Genomic DNA, 20,484 nt, shown 5'->3' with positions numbered 1-20,484 from the left:
GCCAGGGACATACTTTTCTGACACTTTCAAATGAATAACCGGTCATTTGTAGACTATATACTGTATCTGTCTTGTTAGATGTTACTTGTTGTATCTGTTGTTATATATTATGTTGCCTCTTTGCCACAAAGAATTCCTTGTATATATGTAATATGTACTTGGCGATAATAAATTTGATTGATTGATTGATTGATTTGATTAATGGAGAGGGCCTGGTCAATGCATAAAGGGCCTAATCTCTTTGTGATGTCTATATGCCCTTCTATAATCCTGATAAGAACACACCATTATTGGCCTTCTAATTAAAGAGAACTATTCTGTAAAAAAAAAATCAGAACCAAGTACGGTATATCGGGTGCCCAGGCCCATCCAAAGCAAAGAAAAATGATTGAACATCTCAAGAAGTTAATGAATAGCGCGGGGTTCTCATACATTCTTTACAGCAAACATTACCTGTGGTCATGCCTTGCGGATGCTGAAAGTCTTTCAAACTTGCTGCCAATAAGATTTGATGGATATCAGGCTACGAGATAGAAAAGGAAAATCTAATAACTATAATCAAAGTTCTACTGAATCTATTAATACATGATAAACTTCTTCATTGCTCTACAAATACCTGCAATCCTGAAAATAGCAGAGATCTCCCTTGGGACTGGAACTCCTGTTGTAGTTCACGTAAACCAATCACTACAGTGTAATCCAGTACGTTTACATGGGTAAAATCCAGGATTACCGACTGCGGCAAGGAATCTGTACAAAGGGAAAAAGATGTAAATGTATAAATGCGTCTTAGAAAAAGTGACTATCAATGTCAGGTTTTGGTATAACAACATGTTTATAATGGAGCAATGTCATCTTTGACAGATCACTTCTATACTAATTCTCATGGATCACACTGACTTACAACAGTGAGCATTTCAGTATTTTTGAGTAGAATATTATTATGATCTAAGGGGTAACGTTTTTCCTTGTGGAGAGCGACATGCCTGGCATGACAATGTGAGAAGGCTTATAAGAAAGTGTATATTAAATGGAAATAGTGGGGCTTATCTAAAGAATAGAATGCTGTTTGCAGGGAATGCAGGGCAAGCATTAAAAGAGCTAAAGCCAGTGATTAAGTAAGGCTTGCAAGGGAGACCAAAAGCTGTAAAAAGGATTTTTGAGTTATGTCAAAAGCAAAAGAAAAGTCAAAGATGCTATAGGATTTTTACAGGATGAAAAGAGTGATTCTATGATTCTATGAAGTGCTCAAAAATGATGTTGAGAAGGTCAAACTTTTAACCCCTTCGCACCCGAGCCTGTTTTTGCCTTCGTGACCGGGCCAATTTTTTCAATTCTGACCAGTGTCACTTTATGAGGTCATAACTCTAGAACGCTTCAACGGATCCTATTGATTCTGACATTGTTTTCTTATGACATATTGTACTTCATGATGGTGGTAAAATTTTTTAGATATGATCTGCGCTTATTTGTTAAAAAAATCAAAATTTGGCGAAAATTTAGAAAATTTTGCACTTTTCAAACTTTAATTTTTATGCCCTTAAATCAGAGAGTGATATCGCACAAAATAGTTAATAAATAACATTTCCCACATGTCTACTTTACATCTGCACAATTTTGGAAACATTTTTTTTTTTTTAGGAAGTTATAAGGGTTAAAAGTTGACCAGCGATTTCTCATTTTTACAACAAAATTTGCAACACCATTTTTTTTTAGGGACCACCTCACATTTGAAGTGAGTTTGGGGGGTCAATATGACAGAAAATACCCAAAAGTGACACCATTCTAAAAACTGCACCTCTCCATGTACTCAAAACCACATTCAAGAAGTTTATTAACCCTTCAGGTGCTTCACATGAATGAATGGAATATGGAAGAAAAAAATAAACATTTAACTTTTTTTCACAAACATTTTACTTCAAAACCATTTTTTTTTATTTTCACAAGTGTAAAAAGAGAAAATGAACCACAAAATTTTTTGTGAAATTTCTCCCGAATACGCCAATACCCCGTATGTGGGGCTAAACCACTGTTTGAGCACACGGCAGAGCTCAGAACGGAAGGAGTGCCGTTTGACTTTTTCAATGCAGAATTGGCTGGAATTGAGATCGGATGCCATGTTGCATTTGGAGAGCCCCTGATGTACCTAAATAGTGGAAATCCCCCACAAGTGACCCCATTTTGGAAACTAGGCCCCCCAAGGAACTTATCTAGATGTGTGGTGAGCACTTTGAACCCCCAAGTGTTTCAGTAAAGTTTAAAATGTAGAGGCGTGAAAATAAAATAATCATTTTTTTTCCACAAAAATGATCTTTTAGCCCCCAATTTTTATTTTCACAAGGGTAACAGGAGAAATTGGACCCTAAGAGTTGTTGTCCAATTTGTCCTGAGTACGCTGGTGGGGCTCGGAAGGGAAGTAGTGACGTTCTGGAATGCAGACTTTGATGGAATGGTCTGCGGGCGTCATATTGCATTTACAGAGCCCCTGATGTACCTAAACAGTGGAAACCCCCAATTCTAATTCCAACCCTAACCCCAACACACCCCTAACCCGAATCTCAGCCCTAACCATAACCCTAACCAAAAACCTAACACCAACACACCCATAACCTTAATCCCAGCCCTAGCCCTAACCCTAGCCCTAACCCTAACCTGTGTACCTGCTTTTTTTTTTCTTTACATTTTTTTTATTTTTGTGACAAGATCGCTGCCCTGCGATCTGACTCATAGTAACGCCACTTCTCCTCTGATCTCACACTGACAGATGATCAGAGGTGAAGCAGCGTTACTATGTGACAAGATCGCTGCCCGGCACATAATAACGCGACTTCTCCTCTAATCTCACAATGACAGATGATCAGAGGAGAAGCAGCGTTACTGTGTGACAAGATCGCTGCCTGGCACAGCTGTGCCAGGCAGCGATCAGCTGTGCCAGGCAGCGATCTAGTCACACAGTAACGCTGCTTCACCTCTGATCATCTGTCAGTGTTAGATCAGAGGAGAAGCCGCGTTACAATGAATGAGATCGCCGGGAAACAAGCAGCTTTCCCAGCGATCGCTCCCATTGGCTGCTGTGACGCTGACGTCATCAGGACCTGAACCAATCAGGTCTCGATGACGTTGGGGGTCCCAGCATGCATTGTGCACTGGGATCCCTGCGTTGTAAGGTATGTGGGGGTCCCGGGGGGCACAAAACCGCCGACAGTAGATAAACGTCGGTGCTGCACAAAGCCCAGCAAGCGCCAACGTTTACCTACTGTGGGCGGTCGGGAAGAGGTTAAATTCCTATTTTGCATCTGTGTTCTGTAGCAAGCAATTGTAACATCAACTGATCTTCACTGTGCCATCGAAGGAATAAAATAATCCACATCGATAAACCGAGAGATGGTCAGGGAACACTTAGCTAATTTAAATAAATATATATCTCTTGGTCCAGATGAATTACTTCCTCGAGTACTCTAAAAGTTAGCAGAGGAAATTGCAGAACCACTAGCTAGAATCTTTGAAAAATCATGGAGCACAGAAGTCCCAGAAGACTGAAGAAGGGAAAATGTTGTCCCCATCTTTTAAAAGGGAAAGAAGACTGAGCCAGGAAATTACAGGTCAGTGAGCCTTACTTCTATATCAGGGAAGATCTTTGAACAAATTAAACAGCATGTATGTAAGTATTGCATAAGAATACAGTAATTAACCAGAGCCACCATGGGTTTGTAGCAAACAAGTCATGGCAGACTAATCTAATTTCCTGATTCCATGATGGATTTCCTGTTTTCAAGATGGAATCACTGGGTGGATCAGAGGAATGCAGTAGATATAATATACTCGACTATAGCAAAGCATTTGATAAACTATCTCATACTATCCTCATTGAAAAAAAATGACCAAGTAATGGATTGACAAGGCTACCGTTAGGTGGATTCATAACTGGCTCAGTGATCGTACTCAAAGAGTGGTAATAAATGGTTGCACATCCAATTGGAAGAGTGTTTCAAGTGGGGTACCACAAGGTTCTGTCCTGGCCCCAGTGTTGTTCAACAATTTAATAAATGATCTAGATAATGGAACTGAAGGTAAACTAATCAAATTTGCAGACAATGTAAAGCTAGGAGGAATAACTAACACTAGAGAAGATACAGAAAGGATTCAGAAGGATCTAGATAAGCTTGAACAATGGGCAGTGAGTAACAGAAATGACTAGGCAAGAAAAATAAAAATTACATCTGGGAGGAATTAAACCAAGCAACAGCATATGTGAAAAAGACCTGGGTATATTAATAGATCACAGACTGCACGAGTCAATGTAATGCAGCAGCAAAAAAGGCAAACAAAGTTCTAGGAGAAGCACAGAGTCTACTTCACATGAAGTAATTACCACCCTCTACTCCTCCTTGGTCAGGTCTCATCTGGGCACCAAATTTTAAAAAATACATTGAAAAACTGAAGCAAGTACAGAAGAGAGCTACCAGGATGGTCTGTGGACTGCAAAATATGTCCTACAAGGAAAGGCTGAAGGATCTGAGAATGTTTAGCTTGCAAAAAAAAAGGCTAAGAGGAGACTTAATAGCTGTCTACAAATAACTGAAGAGATGTGATAGTGTAGAGGAATCATCCTAATTCTAATTTGCAGATGGAAACAAGAGAAACAATGGAATGAAACTGAAAGAGAGAAGTTACAGAATAGATATTAGAAAAAACTTTCTGACAGTGAGGGTGATCAATGAGTGGAACAGGCTGCCACGAGAGGTGGCAAGTTCTTCTTCAATGGAGGTCTTCAAACATCTGTCTGAGATGGTTTAATGAATCCTGCTTTGAGCAGGGGGTTGGACACGATGACCCTGGAGATCCCTCCAAACTCTAACATTTTATAATTCTTTACTAACTTTTTTCTACTACATACATGTAAAAGTGCTCACAGAAAGATACTGGAGCCTTGTCTCCTAAGCAGAATACGACTGGTAACTGACATCAGTCCTTGTCCACAGTGGGCATCACAAGCTTTCAGTCTTAGACACACCCACGTTAGGGTTAACGAAAGGGCAAAACTAGGGTCTTACATATGAAATAAAGGGTAAACAAATCTATTTGTTAAAATTTGTACTAAAAGCATGCAAGTATTGTCAACATAAGACCTCTACATTGTCTCCAGTGGTCACATGATGAAAGAACAAAATAATTAAGGTGGCATGATGGTAAAGCAGAAGGGGACAGGAACTATTTTACTTTTACTTAAAAATAGAAGGTAGTAAAATCATTGAAAGAGTAAATTAATTCCATCCATGTCAATACTCACCTCCCACACTAATGCCTTTCCAATGCTGTGGGCCCTTAGACTCTGACGGATTGTGTGACACTGCTACGGCGCTATGTGAACACTGCAGCCAATCAACAATTGCTAATCGGTTTTGTTCCCCAACACATCATTCAGATGAACCTTGGACATCCAAAGGATGCTAGAGAAATGCAGCCCATTATTGGCTGCTGACTGGTATGCCACATGAGCACTACAGCCTTCACAGACCAAGCACCAACATTGCTGAAACAGCGCTGGTATGGGAGGGGAGTAACTGTTTTAGTGTTTAATAAGGGGTTGTCCAAGCAGTGGACAACCTTTTCAATATCCACCAGTGATAATGAATTACCTTTGCAGCATTGCTAGTTAGACAACGTGGTTCCTCAAAGCTGTTCTACTAACCACAACTGTGACCAAAAGGTTGCAAATGACAGCAACGCCACCAAATGTAGTGGGGCGCACACTTTGCAGAAACAAGCGACAGTAAATTCTGGGTAGGGGGATTGTTTGTGCAACTTGTATATAGGTGTTCAGAGCTTGACGTTGACCATATTATGGTTAGAAGGGGATTCATTTGTGGAGAAGCCACATACGAGTAGCTCAGATAAGTGTCACCACTGATCCAGACGTGAAATAATGAATGTGAGGACACTCATCAGATGTCCTAACAAGATAGCGAGAAATTCAGATTATTTGAGATTATGGTGTGCAGTCAAAATGCTTCACAGAATTCTCACTGATTCCCAAACTGTGCCCGAATTTGGCCAAATAACCCTTCCATAGAGTTGCCCCAATAAGAATGCTACATGAACTAACTTCATTTACCTGTACATGTTTTATCGTGAATCGTGTCTCGTAAATATTCCACAGCTGGAAAACTAAGACCACTCATGATCATCAGGGTTAGGCCATTTGGATCGATTACCTAGGAAGGAAAAAGCACAGTGAGAAAAAATTCTAAAAGAGGTATTCCACTTTCAGCAAACTATTGCGACAGACTTTTGTTTTTATTCACGCATGGGTTCTTCAAGATCTCTGCTTGTCCTAAAACAAAAACCTTCATTACTTGCTTCTAAAAGGAGTAGAAATTTGTACTGATTATGTGAAGAACATGTGGGGACAGGACTGACTCCAATTCAGTTGTCACGGCTGGGTCTTCTCAGAAAGATATGTACAAAGTAAAAAATGAATGCTCCTATTAAATGGGTGCAAGCAGTGATCTTGAAACCCCTTCAGAGTGAAGACATGTATTTATATCACTTATAATCTTACGTTTTACCTTGATCTTAGGTCTTGCAATGGAAAAGCAAAGGATGATCAGTGAAACAAGGATACCAAGAAGGATCCCATACTGGATTTCCCAGAAGGAAAGAAAGAAGGTTACCAGGAAAGGAACCAAGTCAATTTCTGAAAAGAAAAGAAAAGAAAGCAGCATGTTAAAATACACCTCTATACAACACCCGGGCTATAACACAGCACCCAGAGACTCCTAAGGGCCCTACTGTCACTGCACGCTACTTATGTCACACATGAGTAGAACAGAAAATATGGTGTCGAACACAATTCATTCTATCTTGCCTTAGACCATAGAGCCGTAAAGTGAACTATATGATGGCACAACAAACCTCCATACTATAGAGCCACAGGGACTCCTACGTGCAGCCAAGTCTCCTGTACACTGTTCCGCCATGTGTACAAGACCTTAAAAGGGTTTTTTTGTGATCAAAAACGTTTTTACGAAGCAGGAAAAAAATTTTTTAATATCTGCTCACGGTTTAAAAAAATAATTTTATTCAGTGGCATAGCCCACTGCTGCACAGACATTGGTGAGTGATGTCACGTCTATTGAGACATCATAATAATAGTGGAAAACTGATTGAACAAAAAGCTAGTCTGAACTAGTGCATACCAAAAATAACGAACATAATAAATAAAGCTAAGGTTGCACTTCATTGTACTAAAGCAAATCAGTGTGTGATAAATGAAGTGTGAATAGTATAATGGCTTTAAAAAGTGAAAAAAAAACAAAAAAACACATGAGATACTTAGCACAAGATTTTGCCAAAAATTGTGAGCCCACCCACCAATGTCAAGGTAATCTCATAATCAGATGGGTCCCTAACCTGATTGCCTAATGTGAACAATCAGGTTAGGAACCCATATGATTATGAGATTACCTTGACATTGGTGGATGGGCTCACAATTTTTTGGCCAAATCTTGTGCTAAGCATCTCATGTGTTTTTTCATTTTTTAAATCCATTATGCTATTCACACTTCATTTATCACACACTGATTTGCTTTAGTACAATGGAGTGCAACCTTAGCTTTATTTATTATTGAAACATCATGTCACATGATCATAGCAGCCAATCACGGCATGGTTTTGTAATACAGCACTGCATCACTACCCAATAAACTGGATAAAGCAGTTAGCAGCCAATCACGGCATGGTTTTGTAATACAGCACTGCATCACTACCCATCAAACTGGATAAAGCAGGGGTTTAAAAGGGAATCTGACACCTGCTAGTTTATTTAACAGATCATCATACCTCGCTTCCTTTCCTGTCTGTCTGAGCTGGCACGTTTTAGTAGTTGGTCCAATTTTAAGATCAATCTCGAAAAATCTGAAGCCATGAATATCTCCCTACCCTTGCAAATAGTGAATGTCCTGAAATCTAATTTTCCATTTAAATGGCCCTCAAATAATCATATCAATTACTTGGGCACCATTATTTCGGCGTAGTTATCAGAACTGTTTGACTTGAACTCTGGTCGACTTTTTCCCAGATAGGAAGGGGATCTTAATTCCTGGAACCGTGGAGCATTCTCCTGGTGTGGCCGGGATAACATCCTCAAAATGACTGTATTGCGTAGACTTTTGTATTTACTACAAACTATCCCAATAAATATCCCATCCTCTTTCTGGATGAGGGTCCAATGTAAATTCAGTCAATTTGTTTGGTTGGTGTAGTATTGTTTTGGTGCTTCCAAAGGATTTGCGGGGTATAAGTTTGCCGGACTGCCGAAAATATTATCTGATATCCGCCCATGCAAGAATCTTAGATATTCTGCACTGTAGAGAATCTAAACTGTGGGTACGCATGGCCTGTGAGTCTTGTCATACCTCAGTTTCCACTCTACCATGGACTTGGCCTATTTTGGCCTGAAATAACACCCCTATTCCATTTAGTCTTGGACAAACACTCAAAACTGTCCACATTCCCAGTATAAATGAAATTCTAATTGACCCATTAGGACTGTTATCCCCAATAACAGATAATCCAAAATTCCCATTCGGTGTCTCCTCAAGCCTTTTTCTGTGTAGCTCCAAGGAAAAACCCTTGCGTCTTTATCATGTGGCCCCTGAGGGTGTATCGCTTCCCCTCTCAGCTATTCTAGGTAATTGTCCACAGAAAGTGAGATATTCTTTTGAATATATTCAAGTAGGGCATTTTTTCTCTACATTTGCCAATAATTTAGAATGGGTGCGCCCTTTCTTAGTTTGAATCCCTATGTATGGCTCCCACTAATCCTCTGCATGCAATCTCCCATATCTATAAGCTTCTATTAGACAGTGATCCGGATATGCTTCCCCCTTATTGTAAGGCGTGGGAAAGGGAGCTCCATCAAACCTTTACAAGAGAACAATGGTATAAATGTTTTCAACGCTCTCATAAATCTAACATAGGCACTAAAGCTCAGGAAACTAGTTATAAAATGGTATCTAGATGGTATAGTGTTCCTTTGGTCTTACATAAATGGTTCCCAGGAGTATCCAACTTGTACTGTTGATGTGGGGCCCATGTGGGTTCGATGTTGCATATATGGTGGATGTGCGTGGTCTTCTGGGAAGGTGTTCTTAAAGCGATTAAAGAAATGATGGGGTGTCAATCCCTAAGAACCCGGAAGCAATTCTACTATTTGTGTTTCCCAAGCCTAAGAATTCTTTCAAGAAATTGTTATTGAGGCACCTTCTTCAGGCCACTATGGTAGTCATTCCACGGCACTGGAAGTCCTTAGAACAGCCTTCGCTAGAGGAATGGTTTGGGGAGGTGGCTAGAGTTCACCGGATGGAATCCCAGATAGCCCATACACAAGAGACAGCTAATAAAGTGACTGCGGAATGGTTTCATTGGGAATCCTATCTTATCCTTTTATGATACTTGATATGCTGGTATCATAATTCATGCGAATCAGAAGCGGTGGATGCCACGTCATAGCCCCATACCCAGGACATTTACCGGACCGACTCCGGCCCGCGGACAGGCAAACAGACTAGAATGAATGCTCTAGCAGTCACAGCTCTCCGGATCGTGCAGGGCAGGTAGTGTGTAAGTAAGTAGAGTTGAGCGAATTTATTCGTATTCGGTTGCCAAATCTGAATTTGCCATATTCATGCCATATCGGTACCCTATTTGTGCCAAATGTATGTTTGATGATCGGTTGCAAACATATTCGGTAGTTTCTACTCCCATTGACTCGAATGTCGTTCGGCTGTGTTCAACGAATATTGCAAAAACAATATTCGCTGCACATCATATTCGGAACCGAATCCGAACAAAATTGCTCAACTCTGGTAGTGAGCAGTCTGAGGAGGGCAGAGAGGAGGTGGAGAGGCCACGGTGTGGCCAGCATGAGAATTCGGAGGGGGTGGAGAGGAGGCAGAGAGGCAGGCAGTGCTGTTCAAGGTCCTGAACATTGCTGTGGTCAACTGACCTGTGTAGAGATGCAGGTCAGGTGACCACAGCACGCTGCCCTGGACTCTTTCTCCGAGTCCTGACTTGTCACAGTAAGCACACCAGCTACAGTACACCCCCACTACAAAAATATGTAGCTTTATTAAATGGCATGTCCCAGGTAAGAACAGAGCAAGATATTGGGCTTCATACATGTGACATGTAGAATGCACGGATCAACATGTGCATGAGGCCCTATATCTTTTATTACAAGTTAAAGGGGTTGTCCAGAGTTGGGATTAAAGTCTGTAGTCACTCTGTGCGATACAAAATTCTACATGTGAATCCTCAAATAGCGCTGTGTGCGCAATTCTCCAGGAGCGAGCAGGCAGTTGTGTGACCGCAAGTATGTGATTTGCGCACTCCCGGCCACATTTCAACTAGATGGGCACGGACACGTCTAGCCAAAGTGTGGTCGGAGGAATGCAAATCACGTATTGCGGTCACACAACTGCCTGCTCACAGAGAAGTCTGACAATGCACACACTGCACATCGTCAGGATTTACAAATCTGCCGTTACATAAAGTAACTGCAGACTTGATCCCCAAGCCTCAATAACCCCTTTAAATGAGGCACAGGTATAGAAATGACAGTCATAATGTGTAAACGCTATTTTCCTGAAGATACAGGTTTAATCTGCAGGTTAGTAGTGTTCTACAGCTGTGCAGCCGCAGTGAAAGCTCAGCTATGGGAAGAAATGAACTTTAATCCTCCCGGCAGTCTCAGGCTGAGACACGGCTACAGTCAGCGCTCCGTACATAGTGAGCGGCGGCTGGAAGCATGTCCCGATACTTTGACAGCTCGCTTTACAGTGCATCAGTGTACACCTGGCTGTACTGCTTCCATCTGCCGCTCATCATGTACTGAGCAGTGACTGAAGCCACGTCTCTGACTGAATGTCAGATGCTGCCGGTAGGAATAAAGTATATTTCTTCCCGGTTGCTGGGTTGTCAGTGTAGCAGCTGATTGGCTTTCTAAGGGTATGTGCAGGCAATCAGTAATAGCTGCGGGTTGAACACTGCGTACGTGTGCAGCGTCAAAATCGCAGCAGCCACATGTTACAGCATAGTGGAGGGGATTTCAAGAAATCCCACGTTTACTATGCGTCCACAGACACCCGTGGATCACACGCTGACACTGACATGTGGTGCATCATTCAGGAACGCAATATGTCAATTTGTCTCGCGGAGACGAGAGCCTCCTAAACAGAAATTACATCAATAGAATGTATTGCACGCGATGAATCCACACAGTTCAGTGATCACATGTGGATTCACCTGTGTTCTATAGATGGCAGCACTTTGGACGCAGCAGACATGTGCTACTATGTCCAAATCGTCGGCAATAGCCTAAAACTATTTACCTGCATATTAACCCCATACCTGCAAGTAAATAGCATTATCTGGCATGAAAGGTTCCCATAATCATTTTAGGTTCCTAGTTAAAATGGAAACAATGAATCCTCCCCTCCAGCAGTGACACTGTTCTAGCAATGCTGGCACTGCTGTTGGTGGCGGGTAATGTGACATGGCTGCAGCTGATCAATATTCTGTCAGGGTAGATGTCTGCGCTGACAAAATTGTAAAGGGTGCAGCCAAACAGTTCGGGCTCACTGTGGATAACCTCAATACTGTTAAACGCCCCTATATGTCATTAAACAGCTGCATAAAATAACGAGAAAAAAAATACACCGGCGTCATTCAGATGCTCTCAACCATGTGTCTCTTGTGGCTGCGGATAACGGCAGCCTTCATGTGACAATGACATGGGTACACGGGGCTCAGAGTGGAAGAAAAGTGCCAGTGAAGGAAGTAGAAGTGTGCGTTATCCTCTCTATATATAAAAATGAATGTGTGTGTCATCAACCAATCACCAAGCATCTTTCATTTCACCAGAGTTGTTCAAAAGCTGTGATTGGTTGCTATGAGCAACAGTTTTCTTTGCAAACAATCACTAAGCATCTCTTCACCAGAGCTGGTTAAAAGAAGCTGAGCCGTGATTGGTTGCTATGACCAACAGTTTTCCCACTTGACAACAACTCAGCAGACACTGACATGGTGGGAGAAATCTAGCATCACCAGGAACATAAGCTCCCAGCCACTGTCTGCCCCCCTGAAAGGAAGAGAGAGCACATGACAGAAAAGAATCCCCCCTCCCATGCCCATATACCCATCACACATCCTCCATCCCGTAGGCACATCTTCCCTCTTAAAGGGATCATTGGTATGGAAGTCAGGGAAAATCCATCCAGCGCTTCGGTTTTGACCCCAGGTTTCTCTTAAAGGGATCCCCAGTATGGAAGTTAGGACAGTTCCACTCAGCTATGTGGTTCTGACCCTAGGGTCTCTTAAAGGGATCATTGGTATGGAATTTAGGGCAAATCCACTCTGTGCTTTGGTACTGACCCCAGGCCCTTCTTAAAGGGATCTCCGGTATGGAAGTCAGGGCAAATCCATTCAGCGCTTTAATTCTGACCCCAGGCCTCTCTTAAAGGGATCCCCGGTATGGAAGTCAGGGCAATTGCCTACAAATGCTCTGGTTCTGACCCCAGGCTCTTAAAGGGATCTCCTGTATGGAAGTTAGGGCAAATCCCTCGGCGCTCTGATTCTGATCCCAGGGTTCTATTAAAGGGATCATTGGTATGCAAGTCAGGGCAAATCCACTCAGTGCTCTGGTTCTGATCCCAGGCTCTCTTAAAGGGATCCCCAGTATGGAAGTTAGGGCAAATCCACTCAGCGCTCTGGTTCTGACCCAAGTCCCCTCTTAAAGCGATCCTCAGTACGGAAGTGAGGGAAAGTCCACTCTGCGCTTTGGTACTAACCCCAGGCCTCTCTTAAAGGGATCTCCGGTATGGAAGTTAGGGTAAATCCCTCAGCGCTCTGATTCTCACCCAAGGCGTCTATTAAAGGGATCATTGGTATGGAAGTCAGGGCAAATCCACTCAGCGTTTTGGTTCTGACTCCAGGCTGACGGGATGATGTTGGATATTAGTGGTAGTAGTCCAGTGGCTCTGGCTGACGTGATGATGTGGGATATTATGGGTAGTAGTCCGGTAGCTCTGGCTGACGGGATGATGTGGGATATTATAGTGAATGTGGCTATGCGGAATGGGCGGGGCTCTACATTCAGCTTTATATATATATATATATATATATATATATATATATATATATATATATATATATATATATATATATAATCATTATAATTTGTTATAACTAACCGTAGTTAGTTACTATGCCCGGGCAGCGCCGGGCTCTTCAGCTAGTTTCATTATATTTTCCAATTGAGTTTTTGGCCTCTAATAGCCAGTAGTGGGTTACAATAATAAAATCAGATGTTATGCACCCTCCCCGATCCCATGGCTACCTCTCTGCCTCTGCTATGGTCTCTGGTGGCTGACGGCAGTGGTTACGGGACGAGTGCAGCAGACATCACCTTCACAGCCAATGAGCTCAGTGACTCCGCTCCATGTAGACAGCATGTGCTGCTGATTTCTGTGATTGGCAGCAGCAGTGACGTGAGCTGTAGTTGGGCTGTCACTACTGCAGCCAATATATATAGATCAGTGCAGTGGTGATGGGACGAGTGCAGCAGACATCACCTCCACAGCCAATGAGCTCAGCGACTCCGCTCCATGTAGACAGCATGTGCTGCTGAGCTTTGGGATTAGCAGCAGCAGTGACGTGAGCTGTAGTTGGGCTGTCACTACTGCAGCCAATATATAGAGATCAGTGCAGTGGTGACGGGACGAGTGCAGCAGACATCACCTCCACAGCCAATGAGCTCAGCGACTCCGCTCCATGTAGACAGCATGTGCTGCTGAGCTTTGGGATTAGCAGCAGCAGTGACGTGAGCTGTAGTTGGGCTGTCACTACTGCAGCCAATATATAGAGATCAGTGCAGTGGTGACGGGACGAGTGCAGCAGACATCACCTCCACAGCCAATGAGCTCAGTGACTCCGCTCAATGTAGACAGCATGTGCTGCTGAGCTTTGGGATTAGCAGCAGCAGTGACGTGAGCTGTAGTTGGGCTGTCACTACTGCAGCCAATATATAGAGATCAGTGCAGTGGTGACGGGACGAGTGCAGCAGACATCACCTCCACAGCCAATGAGCTCAGCGACTCCGCTCCATGTAGACAGCATGTGCTGCTGAGCTTTGGGATTAGCAGCAGCAGTGATGTGAGCTGTAGTTGGGCTGTCACTACTGCAGCCAATATATAGAGATCAGTGCAGTGGTGACGGGACGAGTGCAGCAGACATCACCTCCACAGCCAATGAGCTCAGTGACTCCGCTCAATGTAGACAGCATGTGCTGCTGAGCTTTGGGATTAGCAGCAGCAGTGACGTGAGCTGTAGTTGGGCTGTCACTGCTGCAGCCAGTAATTAGAGATCAGTGCAGTGGTGAAATGGTAGAGCTAAATTTGGTGTGAGTAACATTATATTTTATTATTTTAATCCAGCGCTGGAGAATAAATGCTAGAAACTTATAACTGGAAACATCATGAAAGAAGGTGTCCGGCCTTGGTTACAAGTCTGCAGACAATATGTGACTGCAGAATTGTGAATCCTCAATTTAAATTTTAATTTATTTATGACTTTTGTTCAATAAAGATTTGTTAAAAACTTTCTAAATATATGGAAGTTGCTACTCATGTTTGTAGGTAATGTTTGGATTCTAGTACATTTTACTATAAAGCTTATTGTAACCTGTATTCTTACCCGTATATACATCTACTTAACCCCTTAGTGACAGCGCCAATTTGGTACTTAATAACCAAGCCAATTTTTACAATTCTGACCACTGTCACTTTATGAAGTTATAGCTCTAGAACGTTTCAACATATCCCACTGATTCTAAGAATGTTTTCTCGTGACATATTGTACTTCATGTTAGTGGTAAAATTTCTTCAATATAACTGGCGTTTATTTATGAAAAAAACCCGGAAATTTGGCAAAAATTTGGAAACTTTTGCAATTTTCAAATTTTAATTGTTGTGCCATTAAATCACAGAGATATGCCAAACAAAATAGTTAATAAATAACATTTCCCACATGTTTACTTTACATCAGCACAATTTTGGAAACATAATTTTTTGTTAGGATGTTATAATGGTTAAAAGTTGACCAGCGATTTCTCATTTTTCCAACAAAATTTACATTTTTTTAGGGACCACCTCACATATGAAGTGAGCTTGGAGGGTCAATATAACAGAAACTACCCAAAGGTGACAACATTCTAAAAACTGCACCCCTCAAGGTACTCAAAACCACACACAGAAGTTTATTAACCCTTCAGTTGCTTCACGAGAACTAAAGCAATTTTGAAGGAAAAAATGAACATTTTACTTTTTTCACAAAAAAATTTACTTTGTAAACCAATTTTTTTTTTTTTATTTTCACAAGGGTATCAGGAGAAAATCGAGGACAAAATTTGTTGTGCAATTTCTCATGAGTATACCAATAACCCATATGTGGGGGAAAGCCACTGTTTGGGCACATGGCAGGGCTCAGAAGGGAGGGCGAACGGTTTGACTTTTTGAATGCAACATTGTCTGGAATCAATGGTGGCGCCATGTCGTGTTTGGAGACCCCCCTGATGTACCTAGACAGTGGAACCCCCCAATTCTAACTTCAACCCTAACCCCAACACACCCCTAACCCTAATCCCAACCCTAACCGTATTTAGAGTTGTGCGAATATGTTTGGCTCCTCGCTTATTCGGTAAGCTAACATACAGGCTCTCCATGCATGTGATGTGACTGACACAGCCACGACACATGCAGCGGCGATAAGCTGTTCAGCAGGCGCGATCCAGGAAGCCGGGATCCCATTGTAGCTTGTTCGGCAAGTGCTATAAGCTTGCGAAATTAGCGGGGAACCGAAGATATTCACTCAACTCTAAGGCTGTGTTCACACACAGCGTTTTTTTAGCGGTTTTTACCGCGGTTTTCACGATAAAACCGCTATAAAACTGCTAAAAATAAGCTGCTCAGTCATTTCTATGCATTTTGCACTTTTTGTACACATTGATGCGTTTTTTACCGCGAAAAAACCGCATCGCGGTAAAAAACGCAGCATGCTCATTAATTTTGCGGATTTTTCCACGGTTTTGGCTTCTTCCATGCGTTTAGAAACAGCTGCGGAAAAAAACGCATCAAAAACGCATCAAAACTAGGTGCGGTTTCTGGGAAGGGAGTCAGGTTTTCAAGCAGAAATTTTCTGCTACGTGTGCACTTAGCTTTACAGTAATCCCAACCATAACCACAACCCTAACTTTAGCCCATCCCTAACCCTAATGGAAAAATAGAAATAAATAAATTTTTTTATTCTATTATTTTTACCTAACTAAGGGGGTTTGATTTACTATTTTTTTTATTTTGATCACTGTGATAGGGTCTATCACAGTGATCAAAATGAACCAATAGGAAAAATTTTCTATTGTTGCCGTGTGCAGGCCATATGCACCCGCCATTTTGTTCCAGGAAGAAGATGCTGGCAGCAGGGGGCCTTAACGGGGCGATGCAGGGACACCGCAGGTACAGGGGGAGGGATCGGGGGAACTCACTTCTCTCTTCTTTGATGTATGATCACATTAGAGGTGAGAGAAATTAAATGGGAAATCTTTTTTTTTTTCATTATTTTGCGGTCACTGTTATTCCGCTAATAACGGCGACTGCAACACTAGAGTCTGTAAAAACCGACCCCCGGTAGCAGAGACCCTGGAGAAATTCCAACTCTGGGGGGCGCTATACCCTTATTTCTCAGGGCGGTTAAAAAGCAGTGTTGAGGCATAAGTACCCTTAATTGCCTGTGTTAAAAGGTATATCTGGCGGTGGTTAAGGGGTTAAAACAGTATTTTCAAAAACAATAAAATATTGAGCTGAAGTAAGTTCAACTAATTGGTTTGGCCATCTACAACTGAATTTTTTCTATGTTAGCAGTTTTGAGATTAGTGTTAGGACTCGCAAATATGAGGAGCCGTGACGCAGCTTGCGGGCTTAATCTATTTTGGCCAAAATACTAACCAATACCTCATTTAATGTAGTCATTGTATGCATTAATTTTTTGCACTTATCAGATCAGTTTTTGCAGGATGCAGCTGGGCCTCTGTTGGCTTGGTCTATTGGGGCGTCTGTCACTGTGTGTTGCATATTATAGTGCTGTAGCAGCCCGCCTGATAATACTATGGGCGTCATTAATAGGCTGCAAGCCAGACACTTTGCATCACACTTATATGTGTGACTGACGTCCTATGCAAGCCTTATCTGTGTGCATTTTTTCTACTACGCAGCCAACCCCTCCATGGTCTGGTAGGTGTGGGGTGGTTGTTTTCATCAGTAGTTTGCACCTGTGCTGCCCCTTGCCTTTATTAGTGGAGGCCCGCTGCATCCTGCTATATGTGCATTTGTCATCAGACAGGGTTTTGGGAAGGCCATATCTTGTGGTATGAGTATTTTGTAATTTTTTCTATGTTAGCTGTCTCCATCCACAACTGTCCCAGTTCCTCATGTGGCCCCTTGGTAAAATTAATTGCCAACCCCTGATCTAGATCATCAATACCAGATAGGAGGGGATCTGACACCTGGCCGATCAGCCGTTATTAGGAAGTAAACAGTGAGTGGAGCTAGTTGTTCCCGAACTCTGCTTCACGTGAATAGGCGATAGATGCTACTGCGTATGTGCGGCGCCATTTTGCTGAAGTTAATTTTTTTTTTTTTCAAAGCCAGCACTATTATATGCAGTATGTAAAATAGGGGGCAGGTCAGTGAGTGGTCAGTAACCTGTCAGAAGCCCACACAGATGAATATCTAATCAGAGCACCAACTGAGAGAAATATCACTGCCTAACAGCTCTCCTCTAGGATAGAGAAAACAGTCTACTGTTAGGTGGCTGCCCTGTACGTTTTTCTTTTAATTACTTACTTTTAACTTTCCACAAGGTTTTGCATATCGTCAGGTCAAACATTGGAGCAACAGCACAGATGATAACTGCAGCGAGAGCAGCTTTGGGAATGTAGAAGAACAGAGGAGTGAGGTATCCAAGGGAAAACAAGACTAGCAGCCCTGTAAAGACAAGGGACAGGTCATAACACGCTGGGTATCAGCTCTACAAGTTTATCTTTTTGCATTCATTTCTATAATATAAGGTTTATTCATTTATATTCAAGTGTAATCGCTGATTACACTATTGATGGATGGTAAAAAAGCTTTTCAGGCTGCTTCCGCAATGACAAGAACCTGGCCATAGGGTCCAGAGTCAGATGACTTAAATCTTGGGAAATGCCAAAACTGGAATAAGTGAAGTGCACACAGAGTGCAAACAAATCCAGGAGTAACATGGCCGAACCTTTACAGGTTTGTGTGAATTCGACTTAAAAAGGAACCTGTCTGATCTGTGGACGTGATGGTATAGAGGAGAAGCTGAGCAGACTTATACATAGGTTTGTTGGAAGAGATTCAGTAGAACTTTTAATGTATTGACTTCCCTGCTGCTGTATACATGCGAGTCCAGTGGCGGTCCTACTCAGTGACTGACAGTTATCTCTTCATTAAGTCATACAGAGCAGAGTAGCAATCACTGGGTAGGACCACTCTCCGGGCTCATATGTATACAAACATCAGGGATTTCCATAAAAAACAAGGCTTACTTTTGCCACAACAATGTACAGTATACGAGTCTGATCGGCTCCAACAGCTCTATAACATCCTGCCTGCAGATCAGATACTCTTACTAAACAGGAAGGTTCCCTATAAGTCAGAAATTAATTACAGTTGCAAATACAGTCAAGGGAGGAAAAAAAACATGCACAGACTCCTTTTTGGAAACTCTTTTAGCCTTAAAAAGCTCCTCTATGAACTCAGAAAATGCTAGTTTATCATTGTGGTTTATCATGATGAAGAAGTAGGTGTCATGATCCCAGTGCAGGTTTTGACCTGCACATCAGGGGTTAACGTCTTGAGCTCAGTGCAGTCTTTGACCTGCACACCTGGGGTTAATTATTGTGGCCTCTCTTTGGTTCAGGCAGAGCTTTTTATTGCCCTGAGATACTCCAATCTCTGTCCGTTATACTTTTGCCTTTGGCCGAGTGTGGTGACCCCTGTGTGCCTGTTCGTTATCTTATAGTTTGCTTATATGGTTCTGATCAGGTTCTGTCCCCCGTTGTGAGTTTGCCTGTTGATTCTGTACTGTATATCTGCTTCTCTGGTTTCTGACTTCTTGGCTACATCTTGACTATCCGTTCTGTCTTACCCTTTGGTAATTGTCGTGCTATCTCATGCTTTGACCCCGGCCCAATCTGGTTTATTTCCCTGTCTATGCCAATTAGTAACTTTGTTCCGTAGTTACCATTCTAGGAGTTTTCCTGCAGCTCCTAGCTCTCGGGAGTTTAGGCCACGCCCCCAGCAGTCACATGCTTCAGGTCCTGTTGGTCTGAAGCACGCATCTTCTCTGCTGCTGCCCGCTCCACAGGTATCTCTGAGCACAGGTTGTCTTACTCAGGACACGCGCACTGGCTCAGTGAGCAAGGGCAGTGCGGAGTTCCTGACAGTAGGTTTTACTTCGAAACGCGTTGACAAATAAAACCGCACGTCAACTATTCCAGTCTCTTCTTACTCCTTTCTGGACCATTGGCAGCGCAGATTTTTACCCACTTATTTCAGCCTCACAGAAAGTCCTACCTAATAGCATATGTAGCTAAAAAGTACATTTCATGAGACATGGGTTCTTGCGTTGCGTGCGCTCACCTGTGAGGATGCCACCTGCGGGGGTACATGCTCCAGTCTGTGAATTAAGTGCTGTTCTAAATACAAGAACAAAATCAGGATGAGGAATATCTGTTTAGGATGACTTTTTAATCATTTACGATTTTCTCACCTCCCAAAGCTTCCTGTTACAGGATACGCGGAGAGGAAGGAGCCTAAAAAATTTGTCATTCCTAAAATGAAAAATTTACTCATATCAATTGCAATGAAGGTAGTTATAAACCAAACATTTAGTTAGATTCACGGGGTAACATTTCTCCGTTCTGAGAGTGACATGTCAAGCCTGACATGCCAAGGTGAGGAGACATTTAAGTTCCAATGCTCCTCAGGGAAATGTGCAAATTGTCTCCTCAGACAGGAAGAGGGTTAGAACTCTAGTGCCACCTATAGGAAGTAGCAATCTTAAAAAGTTCTATGACTTTTAGGTTTTCTGCTTCATATAGGCAGCACTAGAGTATTAGTCCTTAGATTCACAAAATAAATATAGAAAATTCAGTCTGATCTACTTTCATAAACCTATGGAACTTTTCTAAATATGCATGCATGTCTTTAACGCTAGTCATGGCAAAAACAGAGCATCATTAGAATAAACTATCACTACCTGAGATGGTGGGTATCTGGCACACTCAGTCATTGATGTGACAAAGAGGGCTGGCTGCATGGCTCAATTCAATAGCAAAGCCAGACC

General features: G+C 42.3%; 1 protein-coding gene across 2 annotated transcripts in view; it reads right to left on the bottom strand.

Moving 5' to 3' along the window:
• The window catches only part of SLC26A11 (solute carrier family 26 member 11), an 80,359-nt gene that overhangs the window by 15,050 nt on the left and 44,825 nt on the right, over positions 1 to 20,484 (bottom strand). For both annotated transcript variants that reach the window (XM_073588088.1, XM_073588087.1), the window contains exons 10-16: positions 19,909 to 19,969; positions 19,779 to 19,834; positions 17,958 to 18,098; positions 6,570 to 6,697; positions 6,116 to 6,215; positions 617 to 750; positions 454 to 523 (exon numbers count right to left, since the gene is read on the bottom strand). In XM_073588088.1, coding sequence (XP_073444189.1) covers positions 454 to 523; positions 617 to 750; positions 6,116 to 6,215; positions 6,570 to 6,697; positions 17,958 to 18,098; positions 19,779 to 19,834; positions 19,909 to 19,969 — 690 coding nt within the window. The remainder of the gene's footprint in view (positions 1 to 453; positions 524 to 616; positions 751 to 6,115; positions 6,216 to 6,569; positions 6,698 to 17,957; positions 18,099 to 19,778; positions 19,835 to 19,908; positions 19,970 to 20,484) is intronic.

Source organism: Dendrobates tinctorius, unplaced genomic scaffold (assembly GCF_039654945.1).
Source record: "Dendrobates tinctorius isolate UK_male_01 unplaced genomic scaffold, ASM3965494v1 ptg000103l, whole genome shotgun sequence".
In the NCBI taxonomy this organism is placed as follows: Eukaryota; Metazoa; Chordata; class Amphibia; order Anura; family Dendrobatidae; genus Dendrobates; species Dendrobates tinctorius.
Note: the sequence above shows the minus strand (reverse complement) of the source record. Positions and strands in the feature narration are given on the sequence as shown.